We start from the raw sequence: 17,056 nt of genomic DNA on the forward strand, positions 1-17,056 counted from the left end.
TCCCGTGGATGCAAACTGGCCATATCAGCCGTGGGCGGCGACTCGGATATAATCCCTGAGCACGAGGAAGCCGCATGGTAACTGCAGGATCACACTGCCGGCAGCGCAGGCGGACTGAGACGATGTCTATCCGTATCGGTTACCCGGTGTGCGGTCACCTTACCCCGCAGCCCACGTGCGCACCCCGCCCCGCCCCACAGCCGCGGAGAGGGAGACGCCGTACACACACGGCGGAGCGGCGAGAGCAGTTTTTGCGGCGGCCACGGCGGATTTAAACGGGTTCAGCCGAGTAGTAGCCGCCGACCGACCGGTTCCGGGGTTTATTATTGTTTTTAAAAGTTCCGTGTGTGTGTGAAACGACTCCATCGTACGGAGGTCCCACTCGAAGCCAGTTTTCCAACGTCTTGAAATGAAAATTGTGAAGTTGAACCAGACATTAAATTTGTCACACCAACCTTTTGGCATGATAACTGATAAGACAACCGATTTTGCATACCTTGAGCCAAGGGGCGTGTAAATAGAATTATAACAATTATTTCATCGTCGAACTAATTATGAAATAAAAAGACATTAAGGTCGCGCCTGTTGCGGGTCGCTGTCTTCCCGACAGACAGACAGAAGCACGGCAGGCTCCCGTGCCTCTACACCTCTTTAGGTGCAATTTCAAAAGTTAAAGGCCAAATTCAAAAAGTTTACGTTCGAAATGCACGCGAACGTATTGAATTTGGTGTTTAACTTTTTGAAATTGCGCCTCAAAAGGTGTAGATCTGGGGCCCTATTCACGTCGATCATTTTTTTCGTATGAATTTTCTTAAGTTTGACCTACTTCTTAAGTTAATTTTTTTATTCACGTGAACTCCGTCGATAAAAACTGAAGAAGTGTCGACGTGAATACCAAATTATACTTACGAAAGAAAATCGACTTACGAAGTCGACGTGAATACGGCCCCTGGTCTGCCGTAAGTTGATCTTGCTATTGACCATTTATCTCCCGTTCCAGCGCTCCGATACACAGAGCAGCGGTCTGTATGGTGACTGCCAGCTGCCACATCAGCCGCCACCGTCCTGTCCCATGAACTTCTCTTCACCGACTGGCTAGGGTCGAGGGTTTCAGTCTACTACAAGGGGGCTCAGAGAATTCCGGCAAATGCGCGCCATACATGGCAAACACGAGAGTAATAGCTACCTAAGAACCCAGTGAAGTAACTCACAGATCGTATGATTTGAGTGTTGAGATTATTGTAAAACGGACCGTGGGCAAAACTAACCATTACATTTCATAGGAAGGCAATAGCTCTTACATTATATATAACGGATACGGGCAATACGAAAAAGCTCAAATAGGGCAAATACTTTCAAGTTAACAACATATTGAAGATGGTAGCAAAAAGCTTTATTTTATCGGGTGTTCTCCAAAAAGAAGTTCGTCTCGGAGTTATCACGATATTCACTTAGACAAGCCAGCAGACGCGATGCTCGTGCCCCCTATTGGCAGCGAGTGCAAGTTTGGGTGGAGCAGGTGGCGCCACACTCGTCACCGATCGGCGATCACGAGCATTTCTGCGGTGTTTGGCACGATTGGAGTGGTGACCGATCAGGCAAAGGGCGGAAATAGCTTCATCAGAAGGTGTATTTTGAAGTCGATAACGTTTGTCACAGGGCCAACAACACAGCACATAACAACCGACAGCAAATAGTTATCTGGTCGTGGCAGAAACACAATACCTTTAATTATGAGACAACACCAATCAGAGAAAGAACGGGGTACCGTGTGTCTATCGACTATTAAAAGATACAGCTTCACTCTGCAATATAACTCATCGGTAAAATAATACTTGAAATATGTGGCAGTTGAAAGTCATCGCAGGAGGGGCGAGTAAAACTGTTTACAAAGTAGTCATACGGAACAAAGTACCCTAGTAGCTATAACGTACGACATAAATATTGTCTTATCACGTAAATATATGGAGAAGGAAACATCATTTCAGACAAACCGGAACGTTCATCGTACTATTTGGTGACGTAATAAATAAAACAAACATACACCCCTGAGGAGTATGTCATGTCACATCATGTCACTACCCGCTTCATAGAGAAACACGCAAATCTTAGATAAGTAGATTGAAATAAATATTGACGCATTGATACGCAGGAACATTCAGAGGAGCCTTTCCAGTAATTTTGGAAAAAGGAGCACAATTTTCATTGCAACTTTAACACCAGGAATAAAGCCAGGTGGGTTCTAGGAGTGAAATGCCATTTATATTGCCAACTTTGCAATAAAAGGGCGCTGCCGCTACCTGCTCGTATCATTGCCACACCTAACATAGCCAAATGTGTAGCTACGGCAGCTACATGTCAGTGCCAAACGGATAGATACGGTAGCAGTCCTGCTACAGTAGCAATGTGACACGCTTAAGTAGCAGCATGTGACTGTCTGTCTGAGAATAATATCGGCACACTGACCCCAGACGTGCCGTCAAAAATATACCGGCAGCTCCACAAGGCCCCGGACGGAATCTCAATACTTATATCACTCCTGCTAAGGGATTCAATCGACAAAAATGACACATGAATGTAAATAAATTCTTAAATATCAATTATCTCTCAGATAAATTACTATACTACGTGTCTTCTGTAATCTCACGTTTCGGGAAAAGAACACCAATAAAAATATGCTAAAATCAGATCAAAACTGACTAGACACTAGAAAGGGTGACTGCTTTCTTGCAGAAACTACCTCGAGCACCCGTAATAAGTTATAGGCGTCCTTTAAATATACAGTGTTCCAATCTCTTTCCTCTAGGGACGAGGAATCCAAACAGTGTCGCATACAACGGCTATAAGATCACCCTAGGCAGGTGTCTGAGGACTGACATAACGATCACACCACACAACCATTGCACAATGTGGAGTTACAGCCCCAATACAAAGATTTGGGACTAAAGTAGCACCTGACAACCCCAGCTTCTTGTGGAGTGAAACTACATATCTCCCCAAGGGGGAGGGTGGGGGCGGGGCAAATCCCGCCGGACACAGCACATGCCCCCTCAGGGGTCTATCAGACGACAGAGTCGGACGGAGCCGCGCAGACAGACAGACAAACTGACGGGCCGGGCGGACGCGGCCCAGTGCGCAGCCGCTCTCGTGGGCAACACAAACCAGAACGGTGACCAGTGATGTGCGGCAAAAACGGTGAGAACTGTGAAAAACCACCACAATGTTAGAGGCTAGAGCTGACAATTTCCAGTTTGATCCAGTTTGTTCCGGTAGAATTTCTGAGTGTTACCTGTGGGCGGACTGGGCTCACCTGACCTAGCTTCCGACCGGCAGCAGGGCGCAGCAGGCGCAGAGCAGCAGCAGCAGTCGCAGCAGCAGCAGGGCGGCGCCCAGCAGCGCGGCTGTCTGGTACACGGCCCGCAGCCGGGAGGGACTGAGCGGGCGCCGGCCGGTCGCGGGCAGCCCGCGCGGCCGCAGACCGGCGCAGACCCCACAGCGGCGCAGCCCGGCGGCCGCCGCCGTTAGCCGGCTCCGCGGTCCCCGCAGCAGCCGCCGGGCGGCGCCCCGCACTGCCGGCCGTGCCACCACCGCCCCAGCACCGACCGGCGGGAGAGGCGGGGTGGCGGTGCCGCCGCCCAGGTCACCCAGGCGGGGGCGGTGGGTGAGACGCGCCAGCTCGCCCCTGACCAGCCGGCGCAGCCGCCCCGTCAGCTGGTCCCACTGCTCGCTGGACTGCCGCCGGTACAGGACGCACCGCTGGCCGCCGTCCTCGGGCTCCGCCTGCCGCTGCTTCAGGCGCAGCTGTTTCTGCTCGTCTGTGAGGTTCGCCGCGCCGTCGGTCGGTGAGCGCCGCGCCGACTGCCGGCCCCGCAGCTTGTCGTCGTCACAGTCGGGCCGCTCGGCGGTGGCGGTCTGCCCGAGCGGCAGCGGCCGGCGCTGCTCATGGCGCCGCGCCAGTCTGCCGCCGAGGCGCGCTGCACACAGCCGCACCCGACTCCTGCGTCTGAGAGACCCACAGCAGCAGAGCAGCGGTCCGCCGGCCGGGGCGCCGGGGAGCACCCGCACCCGGCCGGCGCCGCTGCTGTCGGCGGTGGCGCCCCCTACTTGGGCACCAGGCCGCGCGACTGAGGGTAGAGATGTGCAGAGTCCGGCGACCGGCCGGGGGGCCGCTTCCGAGACGAGTGAGACCTGGCGGTGAGCGGAGAGGAGTCGTGTCAATCACGATAGGCAGGCACAGCGACCAGAAGATCACATTTAGCAGAGTGGCAGGGACTGCGAGCAGCGTGGAATAGCCCTGCCGGCTGCCAGTCAGTAAGGGAAATAATGCCGAGCAAAGGGAAGTAGTAATCGCCACAAGGAAGTGAGGACTGAGCACGACACACGCCAGCATGCCCAGGGGCCTACCCACTAACTCTGGATTCCCGGACTCCACCGGGCCCTCCCCGGACACCCCGCTCGGACTCACGCGGCCGCCGGTTTCCGGGACGCCCGGAGCAGGAAGCCATCGGGTCGCAGCGGCGCCGAGGCGTCCACGCTAATAACACTCTCTGTGGGGGTGAGCGCCTTCTGGAGGGCTGCCGCCATCCGCGGCGCCACCGACGGACCGCGGTAGTCGCGAGTGGTGCGAGCCGCCGAGTCCAGCTCCAGACACATGATGTTCTCGCCCTGAGAGTGGAGAGACGGAACATCAGTCAACAATGAAAGGAGCAAAATGGAGTCGATTAAGACATTAGGATGATAACTCAAATCTCCGGCAGAATGAAGAAATAGAAGGCACATGGAAGCCAGTTACCCATAAATTCCACGTCTGCGGATCGCCAACTTCTCCATTCACATATGCCACCAGCCTACCAACACCAGCCGCCGGCCACGGTCCTCTCACCACCCTGTGGTCTCTCACCTTGAACCTGGTGCCTCCTCCGGCCGCGCCGGCCCGCCGAGCGTACTCTGAGACCGGTCTCCGCCCGCCGGTGGCGCTGACAGGGCGTCCGTCGAGCAGCTGGACAGCCGGAGCCGCCAGCAGCCAGCCGTCGCCGCCCTCCTCACTGTCCTCAGCGAACCGGACGCGCGCCAGCAGCGCCTTCAGCTGCGCCGGCGGCACGAAGTTGTCGATGATGACCGTCTTCAGCTTCAGCTCTCTGAAGGGCGAGGACAGAGCACACATTATTTGGTAGATTGAAGACTATCGGGTGATATTCTATCAGATACTGACCACGAATTATTGGCGGCATTATTTCAATAGGACAGTCCTGCTCCAACGTAGATATCCCGTGAATAAACATCGTAACTCTGCGCTCATTTTTTTCCTGCAACACCTGAACGACTCAAACATCGATAAGTAATGCTGATTTACAGTAGGTAATAGCCACTAGGTGCCGGTGATCTTACTTTCGCAGGGCGTCACCAGTCTCCTCCAGCTCTCGTCGCTCCCGGTGAAACTCCTCGGTGGCGTCCGAAATGTCTCGCTTCACCGCCTGCAGCTTGTTGAAGAGCTTCTTCAGTTTCTTAGTCTTGACGTCCACCTCCTGCTGAAGCGACTGGTAGGTCTGCTGCAGGTCCAGTCGGGTGCCCTCCTGCTCCTCGATCTGCTGTAGCATCTCACGCTCCTTGGCCTGGGGTCAGAGACAGTCGTGTCACAACAGACCAGTCAGAGGCTGGTCATCGCCTCCATGCAATCACACGCACCAGCGAAATGCATAACTCTTAATGATATCCATATACGTACGTTGAAAAAGTGTTCAGAGGGGTGCGGTGCCGTACCTTTTGTTCGATGATTTTCTGCCGGCTGAGCTCCAGCTGCCGCTGCTGCTTGTTAGTGCGGTCGGCGATGTTCTTCCCGCCGGACAGCAGTTTGGACTCCATGTCCTGGATACGCGAGGCGAGCTGCTCGCGCGCCAGCCGCTCCTGCTCCAGCTGCTGCTCCTTCTCCCGCATCTCCCGCAGCAGGCGCTCCTTGTCCTGAAAACAGGAGAGCCGAGTCAACACAGTGAATGAATGGGCGATCCATGTCAGGTCAGGCGACAGCGAGTTTCTGAAAACTTCTATGCGGACGTGATAGCATGTCGGAATGGAAGCTGGAGAGCTAAAGACGATCGTTTCTTAAACTAACCAAATTCGATATAGGTTACTAACGTTAATTATTTAGGTGCATTTTCATCGTGGGATCTCTTCCAGCATCTTGCACCAAATAGGCTTGAAAGTCAGATATGTTTACCATGAGTCACTCTAAAGGTATCGACCGTCTCTCTCAAGTAATATTTAGCCCGGACGTTGGCCTCCCACTTCCCTGGACCCCTCCCACCTCCCTCCCCCCCACGACCCTGGCTACCCGGGCAGTGTGATGCCACCCGGGGCTATTCATGGCCACGGGGACGATAAATCATCCTATTCCTGAGTGTTTGTTTTACTGCTGGCCGGCGGCCGGCCAGCCTCTCTTCACTATCAAAGGAGGGAGAGCCGAAGGATTGACGTCATAACGGGGTACTGACTGCCAACGGAGAAACGGAAGAAGGTACGGAGCCAGGTCCTGGTTTTGAGCGCATTACGAACAGGCTACAGCTGGCCGAAATAGCTCCATATAGTGCATGCCAATGGACTGACCTACACTCGCTCAACACACAGCAGATGATCTGTAGACACGAAGCCCCAAGTCCCAGCATCACACATCTCCAGCAGATGGCCCTTAGTACCCTGCGTCGTTGATATCATGTGACGGACTATAACTGACCTCAGCGATGATGGACTGGTCGCCGACGATGGCCGCTCTCTCCCGCTCGAGCTGTTCGCGGAGGTACTCCTCGGGTGAGACCGCCTGCTCTGCGCTGGTCTCCGGCCCGGGGGCCGGTGCCGCCGAGCCCGAGCGGTGCTTCTTACGGGCGCCTGTGCCGGAGGAGCGCGCCTGCAACTGGGCCTGGCGGCGAGTTGCAAATGTTAGAGCTGGATACTGGGTCAGCGACTGATGGCTACTGTATGTACATACAACAGGGGATGGTAACAACACTACCGCGCTTGGCTGAAAAGAGACCATGGGAAAGTTACATACTGGCTATCCTGGTTCCATGGCTAGACTGATTGGGTATCAGCCAGCCGCCAGTCGGCCAATGTTTTGTCACCAGTTCACACGACACACACATAAACAAATTATTCCGGCCATCGACTGTGACTAATCCCATGGTCCACCGAACTCAGACTGAGTCCACTCGCAATGAACCCGACATGGCGGGAGCACCCTCATCAGTTCTGACCCTATCTCTGATCTGATCTCTGAGCCTAGTATTTCTGGCCACCAAATCCCATGAGGCTTTTGTGACGAGGCGCCCATCTGAGCCACAGCTGAACGTTCACCTACCTTGAGTTTGCCGATCTCCTCCTGAAACTCCCTGAGCAGCGCGTCCTTGGGGTCCTCGTTGATCTTGGGCTTGTTCTTGATGTTCTTGGCGCGGTTGGCGTAGCGCAGGGTGGTGACACTCTCGTCGTAGTTGTAAGCGGCCGGACCCATGTTGGCCACCATGATGGTCCGCGCGTTACCGCCCAGTGAGTCTGGAGGGGAATGGGAGTGGGACGGGGTGTTAATCCACGGGTACTCAGCCCGGAGGACACTGACTCAGACACACCTCCATGCCTTCAAACTTTCACCATAACTTTGGAGGTCTGTTACAGAAACGCCATTCCACTAATTTAAACAGCTTTCAAACAATTGACAGATAATTATACGAATCAATTTTTTTAGGATCACCACATATTTCAACGACTCTTTTCGGCTACGACACTGTAGTTACTTTTACTGGAAAGCGCAACAGGATGACTGAGAACGGTCAGCGATGTGGACTGTTGCAACCTACCCTGCAGGAGCCTGGTGAGCTTGGAGTCGCGGTAGGGTATGTGGGACGACTTGCCGTCCACCAGGGCCGAGATGACGTTACCCAGCGCTGACAGCGACAGGTTGATCTTGGTGGCCTCCTTCAGTCGCTCACCCTGAGACAGAGAAAAGATACAAATTGAGTCCGTGTGAGTGAAACATGGGAAGACAGAGGCGAAATATGAGGGATCGACAATCCTGCTGCAAGGGTAAGCCATGACAAATAGAGAGGAACACGTCGTTTAAACCGCTTGGGTCAAGACGATTGATGCTATTCAAGTCCTATGCTAAAAAATACGTCAAAATAAACAAAACAAGCAACAAGATCTAACAACTAGCACCATCCATCCCCAGGAATGCCGTCCGGCAAAGTAGGACCGCCTAGCCCAGCCCAGCCACCGGCCGGCTGCCGTCACCCGTACCGTGGCGCCGGTCTTGGCCTGTCGCTCGCTGCCCGCCAGATCCACCATGTTCAGCTTCCCCACTCGGATGTGAGTCTCTCCGTCGGCGTCGCGCTCAGAACACTCGACCGTCACCAGGAAGATGGCGTGAGAGCGGGAGCTGTGTTCGTTCATGTTGGTCGCGCTGCCGGAACGCCGGAACAAAGCAAGGGGTCAATGGGAATGAAAGCCAAGAGAGGAAAGGGGATAGACAAAAAGAGAGCATAGAGCCAACACGAGAAGACATTTAACAATACAAAGCCGCCAAAGTAAAATGTTTTTACAATGAGCCAGGCAGTAACGAAAAAATCAATTGAAAAATCGAATGATTTTTTTACATTAGAACTTTGGGCATCCCTTAGCTTCCCGTCTGTCCACCTCGCTCTACATAGTCTGTCCCAGCGGTAGTTCCTTCCACACAGTCAGCCATTGCAGACGCCGCCACTCACCCGACGCTTCTGTTCTTGTTGCCGATTCCCATGACATGCTCGATCTCCCGGACGCTCTTGCACACAAACGAGCAGAGGTCTTTGACGTAGGTGCCAGTGTCGGGCCGCTCCTTCAGCTCCAGTCGACGGTTCTGGTCCTTGGAGAGCAAATCTCTGCGGCGGAACGGAGAGGAAGGGTAGTGAAAAGCGAGAGAACATGTAAACAACGTTTACCTGGGTAGACAGGGATTCATACACCAGCATAACGAAATCGTCGGCAGACATCTAACTACCTGGTCATGAGTGGTCAGGCAGTGAACAGATAACTGGAAAGTACTCTGTCAGTCATTGACTGAAGGCCTACTGCCGCCACCCACTCGAATAGGTACTGAGTGTTTCCTCCTCATATATTCTAACTATGTAGATAGATAGTGAGTACCATGATTCACACTGACCGTATTTCCTCCTGGTAGATCTCCAGGTAGGAGGCTCGCACCAGGTACTGGCAGTTCTCCGAGCGGTCGATGTGACTGAAGATGTGTTCGAACGAGCTGGGGATGACCCCGCGCTGTTCCGGGTCATCCCGTATACCTGTCAGAGACGGACACACAGGCGGAACACTCGGTTAGACGGACTGTCGAACTACACAGCACGGCGTTTTTTTTTTTTTGTTTTTTTTTTAGTTGGCTGACGAAGGGAGACGAAACGTTCCTGAAAGCTCCCGTTTTAATAATAAACAAGCTGGTGTTAGAAGATTGTCTCTACAGGACGGTGAGCTGGCCGACCAGGTGGTCCAAGACGCCGCCGGAACACACCTCTCAGCGCCCACGGCCCCATTTCATTTCACTAAGGCACGGATCGATGTTGATGAGCGGATGAGTGACCGGACACGAGACAGCCAAACGGATTCAGACGCAGTCGTCTCGATGTCGAGCCTCACCATCTTGTCAAAACTTTACTTTACTAGCCCTCGCACATATTTTATCGGAACTGTGTCTAGCATAAACTTCCATATTGTTTGAACCGAGGCCATTTCACTTAGGATCCATCGTGTACATTTTCCATGAAGTACGTTTTCGTTGACTTGAGTCAGCTCACATCTCATGGGACATTTTCCCGCCGCTAGCTCACCTTCCATGGTGTATGTTTTGCCGGTGCCTGTCTGGCCGTAGGCGAAGATAGTGCCATTGAAACCAGCCAGGACCGAGTCGACCAGGGAGCGGAATGTCTCATCATACAGCTCCGCCTGCCGCGACCTGAGAACACAGTCAGTAATCACCAGAGATAGAGTAGAATCGACGGCAGGGCGACATCAAACGGCTAACGGGTCGGGATCCTGACTCCCGAGCGCACGGGTGGCATCAAAGAAAGGATCAATGCCAGGGTGGTATCTAACGGCTAACGGTACATCCCGGAAAGACGAGTTTCATCGGGGAGATGATAAACGGCTGCTCGGCGTTACGAAAACAACGCATATTGCAGCTATGCTGACGAGCAAGTAATTATCGAGCGCAGGAGAAGTATGACACATCCGACTTACTTTTCGTCATAGACGGCGTCAAAGGTAAACTCTCGGGGTGGGTCATTTTCAGCCTTGGGGTTTCGCAGTCGAATCTGGCCGCGTTTGGTGTCGATATCAACAATCCTGAAAGATCACAAGAACTATGATCAAAACATCGGTCACAATCCAAAGCCCGACCCGCGTTTCTCGGACGCGAGTCGTTGCCAGGTCTTGTATTGACCACTCACACACGCAGCTACAATGGAAAACACCGGTGGGCGAGCGAGCCGGCCGGAAAGATCCCCACCGGCATAGATCTATGGACGGAAAAGCGGGCTGGCGAAAAACGGCGCCTGGAGGCTTATAGGCAAACATGAAGGCGGTAGGTACTAGGTAGACACATACGTGTGTGTAGGCGGTATAATGCACACACAATTGATTTTCAGTGTTTGGGTGACCTTTTACCTATCCTGCTGACCGCTCCTAACGGCACAGACAAGGTCAGCTGACGCCCCAATGAGCTGTCTCGGTGCCCCCCCCCCCCCCCCCCCCGAGGGCGCGGCCCGTTCCCCGCGGGCTCAGAGAGCCTACCCCAGCTGACTCAGAGTCCGTGCGTCACGAACTCCTCAGTGTGAGCCGGCAAATCGAGCGACTGGCACCGTCACCCGGGCCCACTCACACGGCAACACGCCACCGATCCAATAACAATTCACGGCTGCCAGGCCTGGCGGGTCGGCAACAATCGCGCTGCTGACACTCTTCACACCCCCTCACTCCCCCTTCCTTCTCATCCTTCCCCACCCTACTACCCCACCACGTACTTGTCGTATCCATTGGCGATCTCGGTTTTGTTGAGCGGCCGACAGCGGACCACTACTTTGACGGCCTCGGGTCGTTTTTCGGGAGTCCGATCGGCGGCGGAGCGGGAGCCCCGCGGCTGTGGACACACACACAGGCACACAAACCGGGAGCCTGTGAGACGGGCCGCGAACCGCGAGCGGGCCGGGAGGCGGGGCAGGGGTGGGGATGCCAATAACACATCAATACTACTTAGACCTTGGCAGCAAATATGACATGCATTGATACTGATACTCTGAGAAAGACAGGAATGCATTTGTATGATAACATGAGAAAAAACGTTTATATAAAAAATGTTCATTTGAGAAGGTTTACACATGTAGTCAGCTCTTACCATGTTTCACTGCACTGTCATCTGAGTCTTCCATTCTGAAAAAAAACATAGGTAGGTAACTTGCAAGATAGGTAGGTAGGTACTAGGTAGGTACCTACTACCTACAATCTACATAACATACAAAAACCTTGAACACAAAACCAAATGCCTCCAGTTTTCATTTATATGATGATCTAAAATAAAAGCTTCCTTCAAATCTTTACCAAGATGCGGTGTGTGTGCATTGTGCAAGATCATCAGAACCCAAACATAGAACTGCATGCTTAAGTGGCTAGGCATTCAGCAATGGAGTAAGTTCTGACATTGGTCGGTTCTAATATCTTTTTGTTTCTCTGATCGTGATATTCCTGATGCCTGGTACAAGCAAAGAGTTCATTTCAATGCATAGTGGGTGGAGAGGAGCCAATAGGTTTTTTGGGAAGTCCTTCCAAGAAAAAAAACAGCTGCTGGACACCTACAGTCACATGCCTCCCCATACTTCAGCTAAACCATGGATTACTTCAGAACTGAAGTTTTAGGCATAGGCCTACCCATAATTCTGCTGAATAGTTCTATCAGGGTCACCTTACTTCTGCTATTTTTTCCAACAGTCCATGGGGTAATGGAAAATATAAATGTTCAGCAGATACTTAGTCATTGTGCTCTATACCAAAATATATTGTACCTCAGTAATCAGTGTAAATGATGCAGTAGCACATGATGCCTTTCATGCAGGCTTAAAATCATTCCAATTATTTTTAGCACCAGATTCCCTCATTCAAATAACTTGAAGGTAGATCATTCATCATGTCAGTTGGGCAAACTGCAGGGAGGTAATCTAAATAAAGATTAATCAGAAGTTATATTATTCTATGCCCATATTTGGGCATTTGTGCAGTCCTCTGCAGAAACAGCTGTGTAGTGGCCAAGGAGTGACAGAATCACACCACTCTTTCACAAAGCACAGTTAACATCTCAAACTGCCCCTGAAGCACCAAAACAGCTCTGAGAAAAAATTTGGTGTTCCTGAAATATGATGGGGAACATAATCTAAATTAAGATTAAAAATCCAGCCTCAATGGGCGAATAATCTATATTCAGATTATGTCGTCAGCTGACTAATCTTTATTTAGATTACACAATCAGCTGACTAATCTTAAATTAGATTACATTCAGCTGGCCTAATCTAAATTACGATTACACATCTAGCATCCAAGAGGGTAGGCATAAAGGTTAAACCCTAGCATTATAATCTGACAGTATAAGGAGCTGGAACGTCACGTCCTGTGCAGGGAAATAGAGCCAGTCTAACGTAGAAAAGAAAAATACAGCACATTACCTGGATTTCTGTAAGTATATTTAAGCTATTTTAGAAAGAAAAAACACAGAGATAAGCAATCAATATTTGTTTTTATTTAAGCTCAAAAGCCTATTCAAGGTATATAATGCCATGTGAATGTGGAATACCAATGACCTGGCCTAAAAATGATATCGTCCCACGACTTTTCCTGTAGCACTTCCCGTAGCTACGGAAGCTACTCAGTTTTGGTATCCCTTGGGACCTACGACACTTTATAAAGATAAAAAACTACCTAACTTGTTTGATTTCCGCAATGATGTCATGTATTGCAGCCCTGTTGGGCTCTGACTGGGGTTCCGGGACATGCAACTTTGAATAATTCATACTTCTGAGTTTCGAGTTAATATACCCATATAGCATTAGAAGCATTGAAAATATAAGCCAAAACTGCACCCCAAACCACAAACAGAGTAACAGACAGACTGTCATTTCAAGGAAAAATATAAATAATCAAAATTCAGAATTTCTGGAAATATGACACCATAATACAATGTTTACATTTTCAGAGAAGTGTCCCAGCAACTCATTTCTTCTCTCTCAGACAAAGGTTTATAATGAATGGCACCAAACGATTCAGGATGTGTTGATCGATGTCCTAAGTTGTCAAAATTAACAAAAACATGCCATGCCTGACAATATTTTGTAAAAAAAAACTAGGTTGAAATGACTGGGGGTGCAGCTGAGTCACCTTCATAACAACACACTCACCGGTTTTGTACGCCAATAACGCATAAACGCCACACTTCTACCACCCAAATTTAATTTTGCTGGGTAAATAAGATGTTACCATTATTTTGGTACCACTTTGGCACCATTCTATCGAAAAATACGGGCGGGAAAAAATTATTACCGAGAGGATTCACGACGCCACGGACAGAGCTAGATCGCGGCCGTAAATCGCCGTAGCCGAAATGAAATAAATGCGTTGTATTATACGCATTTTTTCGTAGTGGGATTGAATAATTGAATATTTCTTATCTCAGAACTGCTGAAAAAAACTTTCTTAACATTTAATGAGTACGATAAAAAGGAGTAAAAATAGATTAATGTATTTGCCCGTTCAGCGGTGACCTTGACTATTCACGTCATAACTCCCAAAGTCCAATCTCAAATGTGCTGGCCAGTTCGCAATCTGTAGGATCAAGTTTTGTCTGTCACTCAACACAAAAATATCGTGGTTATGAGCAGTTCTTCGATGGTTATGAGGGGTTTGAATGAGGACATGTCGGAAATATAATCTAAATATTGATTATCGCTCCTTATATGGTCATCGCTCCGCCCATTTTGGTGACGTCATAATCTCAAATTAGATTAATCTGATTTTAGATTACCTCCCTGCAGTTTGCCCGGCTGATGTTCTCTTAAGCAAAGAAACATGTAAATTATATACTTTATATTATGCCTACAGTTTTTATCATGTACTGCATTTATCAGAGAAGGACCCATGACATCACATAGCATTAACAATAAATATCTAGCTTGATCTAGCTGATGATGGTTAACAAAACAGTAGGCCAGCCAGTAGACGTTTGAAGCAGAGATATTTATGAAAATAGTGCAGTAAGAACGCTGGACATGGGTTGCGCTACTTTTTAAAGATTTTCAGCAAATTTTGATTGGCTTTTATTGAATAGTTGTTAAATGCTAACAATTAAGTCCTCTTTGTAGGTACCTAATGATTTACAAATTTTACAGCATTAGCAAAAAGTGAGCTTTGCTATATGCAATCACTGAGTAGGCTTTTGATGAACCCCATGTTGATCATAGTTTTCTCTAATGGAAAATGTGAAGCAGGGATGAGACAACTCACCTTTTGTTGTAAGGTATTCCATTGCAACTTTCAAGTTTCAGAAAGTTTTACATGTCTTTTACGCCATAATTCTGCACATTTTGTTTTATAATGAACTAGGTATCAAAAAGAGCCCAAAAAAGACCAAATCAATCTGCCACTTTGCCCATAATCACCCGAGAGAAACTGTTTTACAACATATAAGAAAATGAAAAATACAAGTGCGGGGCCCCAGCCCCCGACAGTTGCGACAACTGACAACAAATGACGCATCTGCGCAAAGAAGAGCTTCATCTACCAGAAACTGTTCAGCAGCTTGGTGCTGCTTACAGGTTACGGCTCACAAAAAGCTTCGCCAATAAGATTGGGTAAAGTAGGCATCTAGATGACGTCATCACCCAGTTTCCTTGATTTTCATTAGTGACTTTGAAGGCTTATGACGTCATAAAAACAACGTCTTGGAAGCAGAAGTCAGCAGAACGCTCCTAAAAATCGAATACTCCTCAGTTTTTTTCCCCGCGCTATTTTGGCTTCAGCGCGGGGTTTTTCCCTTTGCAACAAGGCCCTCTAACCAGGTATGGACATCGGCCAATCGGGGCGAATCACGGCCGGCGGGAGGATGACGTCATCGGCCCATACTCCGCCGACTCCGCCCACCCACGGCAGCGAAACTGAATGGCGTTTGCGCCAATTGTTTCGTGATCGATTTTATCCAACTGGAATGCAATAAACGTTCAGCGGCCTCTTAACCGTTTGACTCAATATCCTTGCAACCTTTCAACAGCAAAAAATTGCAGCCAACTTTCTCTATTTTGCAGTCGGTGCCGACGGTACCGACTGCTGTACCTAAGCCGTGGGCCCGCCCGTAGCAAACGGGTAGACAGAAACTAGGTGACCAAAACACAAAACCAGCTGTTTTGTACACGATCATTAGCATGTCATGGGTTGATATAAATGCCAAGCTATGCACAATGCACATTCGTGGCTAGACAGCATAGAAGTTAAAACCAAAAATACTGTCAACAAAATACTGTCAACTACTGAGTTCAAGCGCGGATCCAGCTTGGAATTGGGGAGGGGGAGGGGGCAACTGTTCATCGACGGCGGACATAGTGACTGTGTGGAACTCATTGTAGTTTTGGTTATCGGCTCGGGAACGGTCGACGGCACTGTGCTGCTGCTAGGTGCCTCCTCAGTCGTTTGACGGGGCTCTGGAGCACTTGCTAAGCTTTGGCTAACCGCTGCGGCTCCGGTGCCATCGGCTCAGAGACCAACAGGCTGTACCGGCCGGAACTGATCGGCGATTCTGATTATGTTAGGCTGATTAAGTGATTCTGTTAGTGCGGGAGAGGCAGATGGAGCCTGGCCGGTGGGTTCTGCCTCAACGCGGGGCTGATGGGGTAAGGTGCAGCCCATTTACAAAAAAAGTAAAAGCGTTGGAAATATCGCTTCACAAAGTCAGAGCATGTAGCATGGAAACGCTATGGCCCTAGGAACTGAATGTCGTGGCGAATTTCGATGCAACCAAATTTCGGGGGGGGGGGACTTGCATCCACCTGCCGCTGGTCAGCCGTGCCACGGACGCTCTGGACTTGTCGCTGCCGGTGCTGGCCGAGCTGGCCGCGCTCTGGGCCGACTGCGCCGAGCCACTGCGGCCATGGTGCCCGACCTGAACCAGTAGTAGCTGACGCCGGGGCGGCGCTCGGCGAGGCCGGTGCTAGTCGAAGATGGGGCCGCTGCCGACTGCGGTGTCGCGCGGTGCAGCTGCTCGGCACGCTGGCCACGCCGCCGCCACCGGCTTGATGGCAGACAGCTTGCAGGCGCAGCTGGCCGCCTGGAGTCAGCGGCCTGTGCTTGAGCTGGCCATGCCATTCGGCATTCGCTGACATGAAGACCAGCCAGTGACCGTATACATTCCTGCCGCGTGTCGTCCAGCTGGCGCTCAGCTCCGGCAACGCGGAGCTAAGACCTCCGGGCTCCGCGTGCCAGCTTGCTGAAAGCCGTGACCGCGTTCACACTAGGACCTAGGTGAACCGCTTGCTACACGGCGCTATCACGAATAAGGCATTTACGCGATAATAACTAGTTCAGAAGTCTTGTACTTACGCGAAAAGCTGAACGAAGGGGTCCAAATGGGTGAATTCCAGATAAAAAGGTCAAATTAGGTCACGCTGGGTCATTTCAGGTCACAAAGGTCACTTTAGGTCACCTCAGGTCACCCTGGGTCAGGTCAGGTCACAGAGGTCACCCAGGGTCACGATGGGTCAGGCCAAGTCACAGAGGTCACCTTAAGTCGCAATGGGTTGGATCACATTGGTCAGGGCTATCATGGGCCGATGACGTCATTCCTGCTCATCAGCTGGCTACAACATCGGCCTATGGCACAGCATTACGGTGTCACCCCCCTGCTTTGCAATAGGCGCCGGGTTTTTCAGTTCATAGAACTTTTTCCCGGCACCAGTTTTAAAAAGAAAATGAAAAATAATAATGTCAAAATGAAAAACAACGA

General features: G+C 50.6%; 1 protein-coding gene across 1 annotated transcript; it reads right to left on the bottom strand.

Moving 5' to 3' along the window:
- Positions 1 to 1,612: 1,612 nt before the first annotated feature.
- LOC122393683 (kinesin-like protein KIF3B) lies at positions 1,613 to 14,809 on the bottom strand. The gene is made up of 16 exons (XM_043389923.1): positions 14,569 to 14,809; positions 11,420 to 11,454; positions 11,049 to 11,164; positions 10,267 to 10,371; positions 9,858 to 9,982; positions 9,182 to 9,317; positions 8,748 to 8,900; positions 8,281 to 8,443; positions 7,842 to 7,974; positions 7,349 to 7,539; positions 6,728 to 6,910; positions 5,761 to 5,958; positions 5,389 to 5,612; positions 4,901 to 5,138; positions 4,466 to 4,665; positions 1,613 to 4,188 (listed from the first exon to the last, which is right to left on the bottom strand). Exons 2-16 carry the CDS (start codon positions 11,420 to 11,422, stop codon positions 4,101 to 4,103), a joined length of 2,256 nt encoding a protein of 751 aa, XP_043245858.1. The 5' UTR covers positions 11,423 to 11,454; positions 14,569 to 14,809; the 3' UTR covers positions 1,613 to 4,100.
- Between the last annotated feature and the right edge of the window lie 2,247 nt (positions 14,810 to 17,056).

The sequence above is a fragment of the Amphibalanus amphitrite genome, unplaced genomic scaffold, assembly GCF_019059575.1.
Source record: "Amphibalanus amphitrite isolate SeventyFive unplaced genomic scaffold, NRLGWU_Aamphi_draft 000025F_arrow, whole genome shotgun sequence".
In the NCBI taxonomy this organism is placed as follows: domain Eukaryota; kingdom Metazoa; phylum Arthropoda; class Thecostraca; order Balanomorpha; family Balanidae; genus Amphibalanus; species Amphibalanus amphitrite.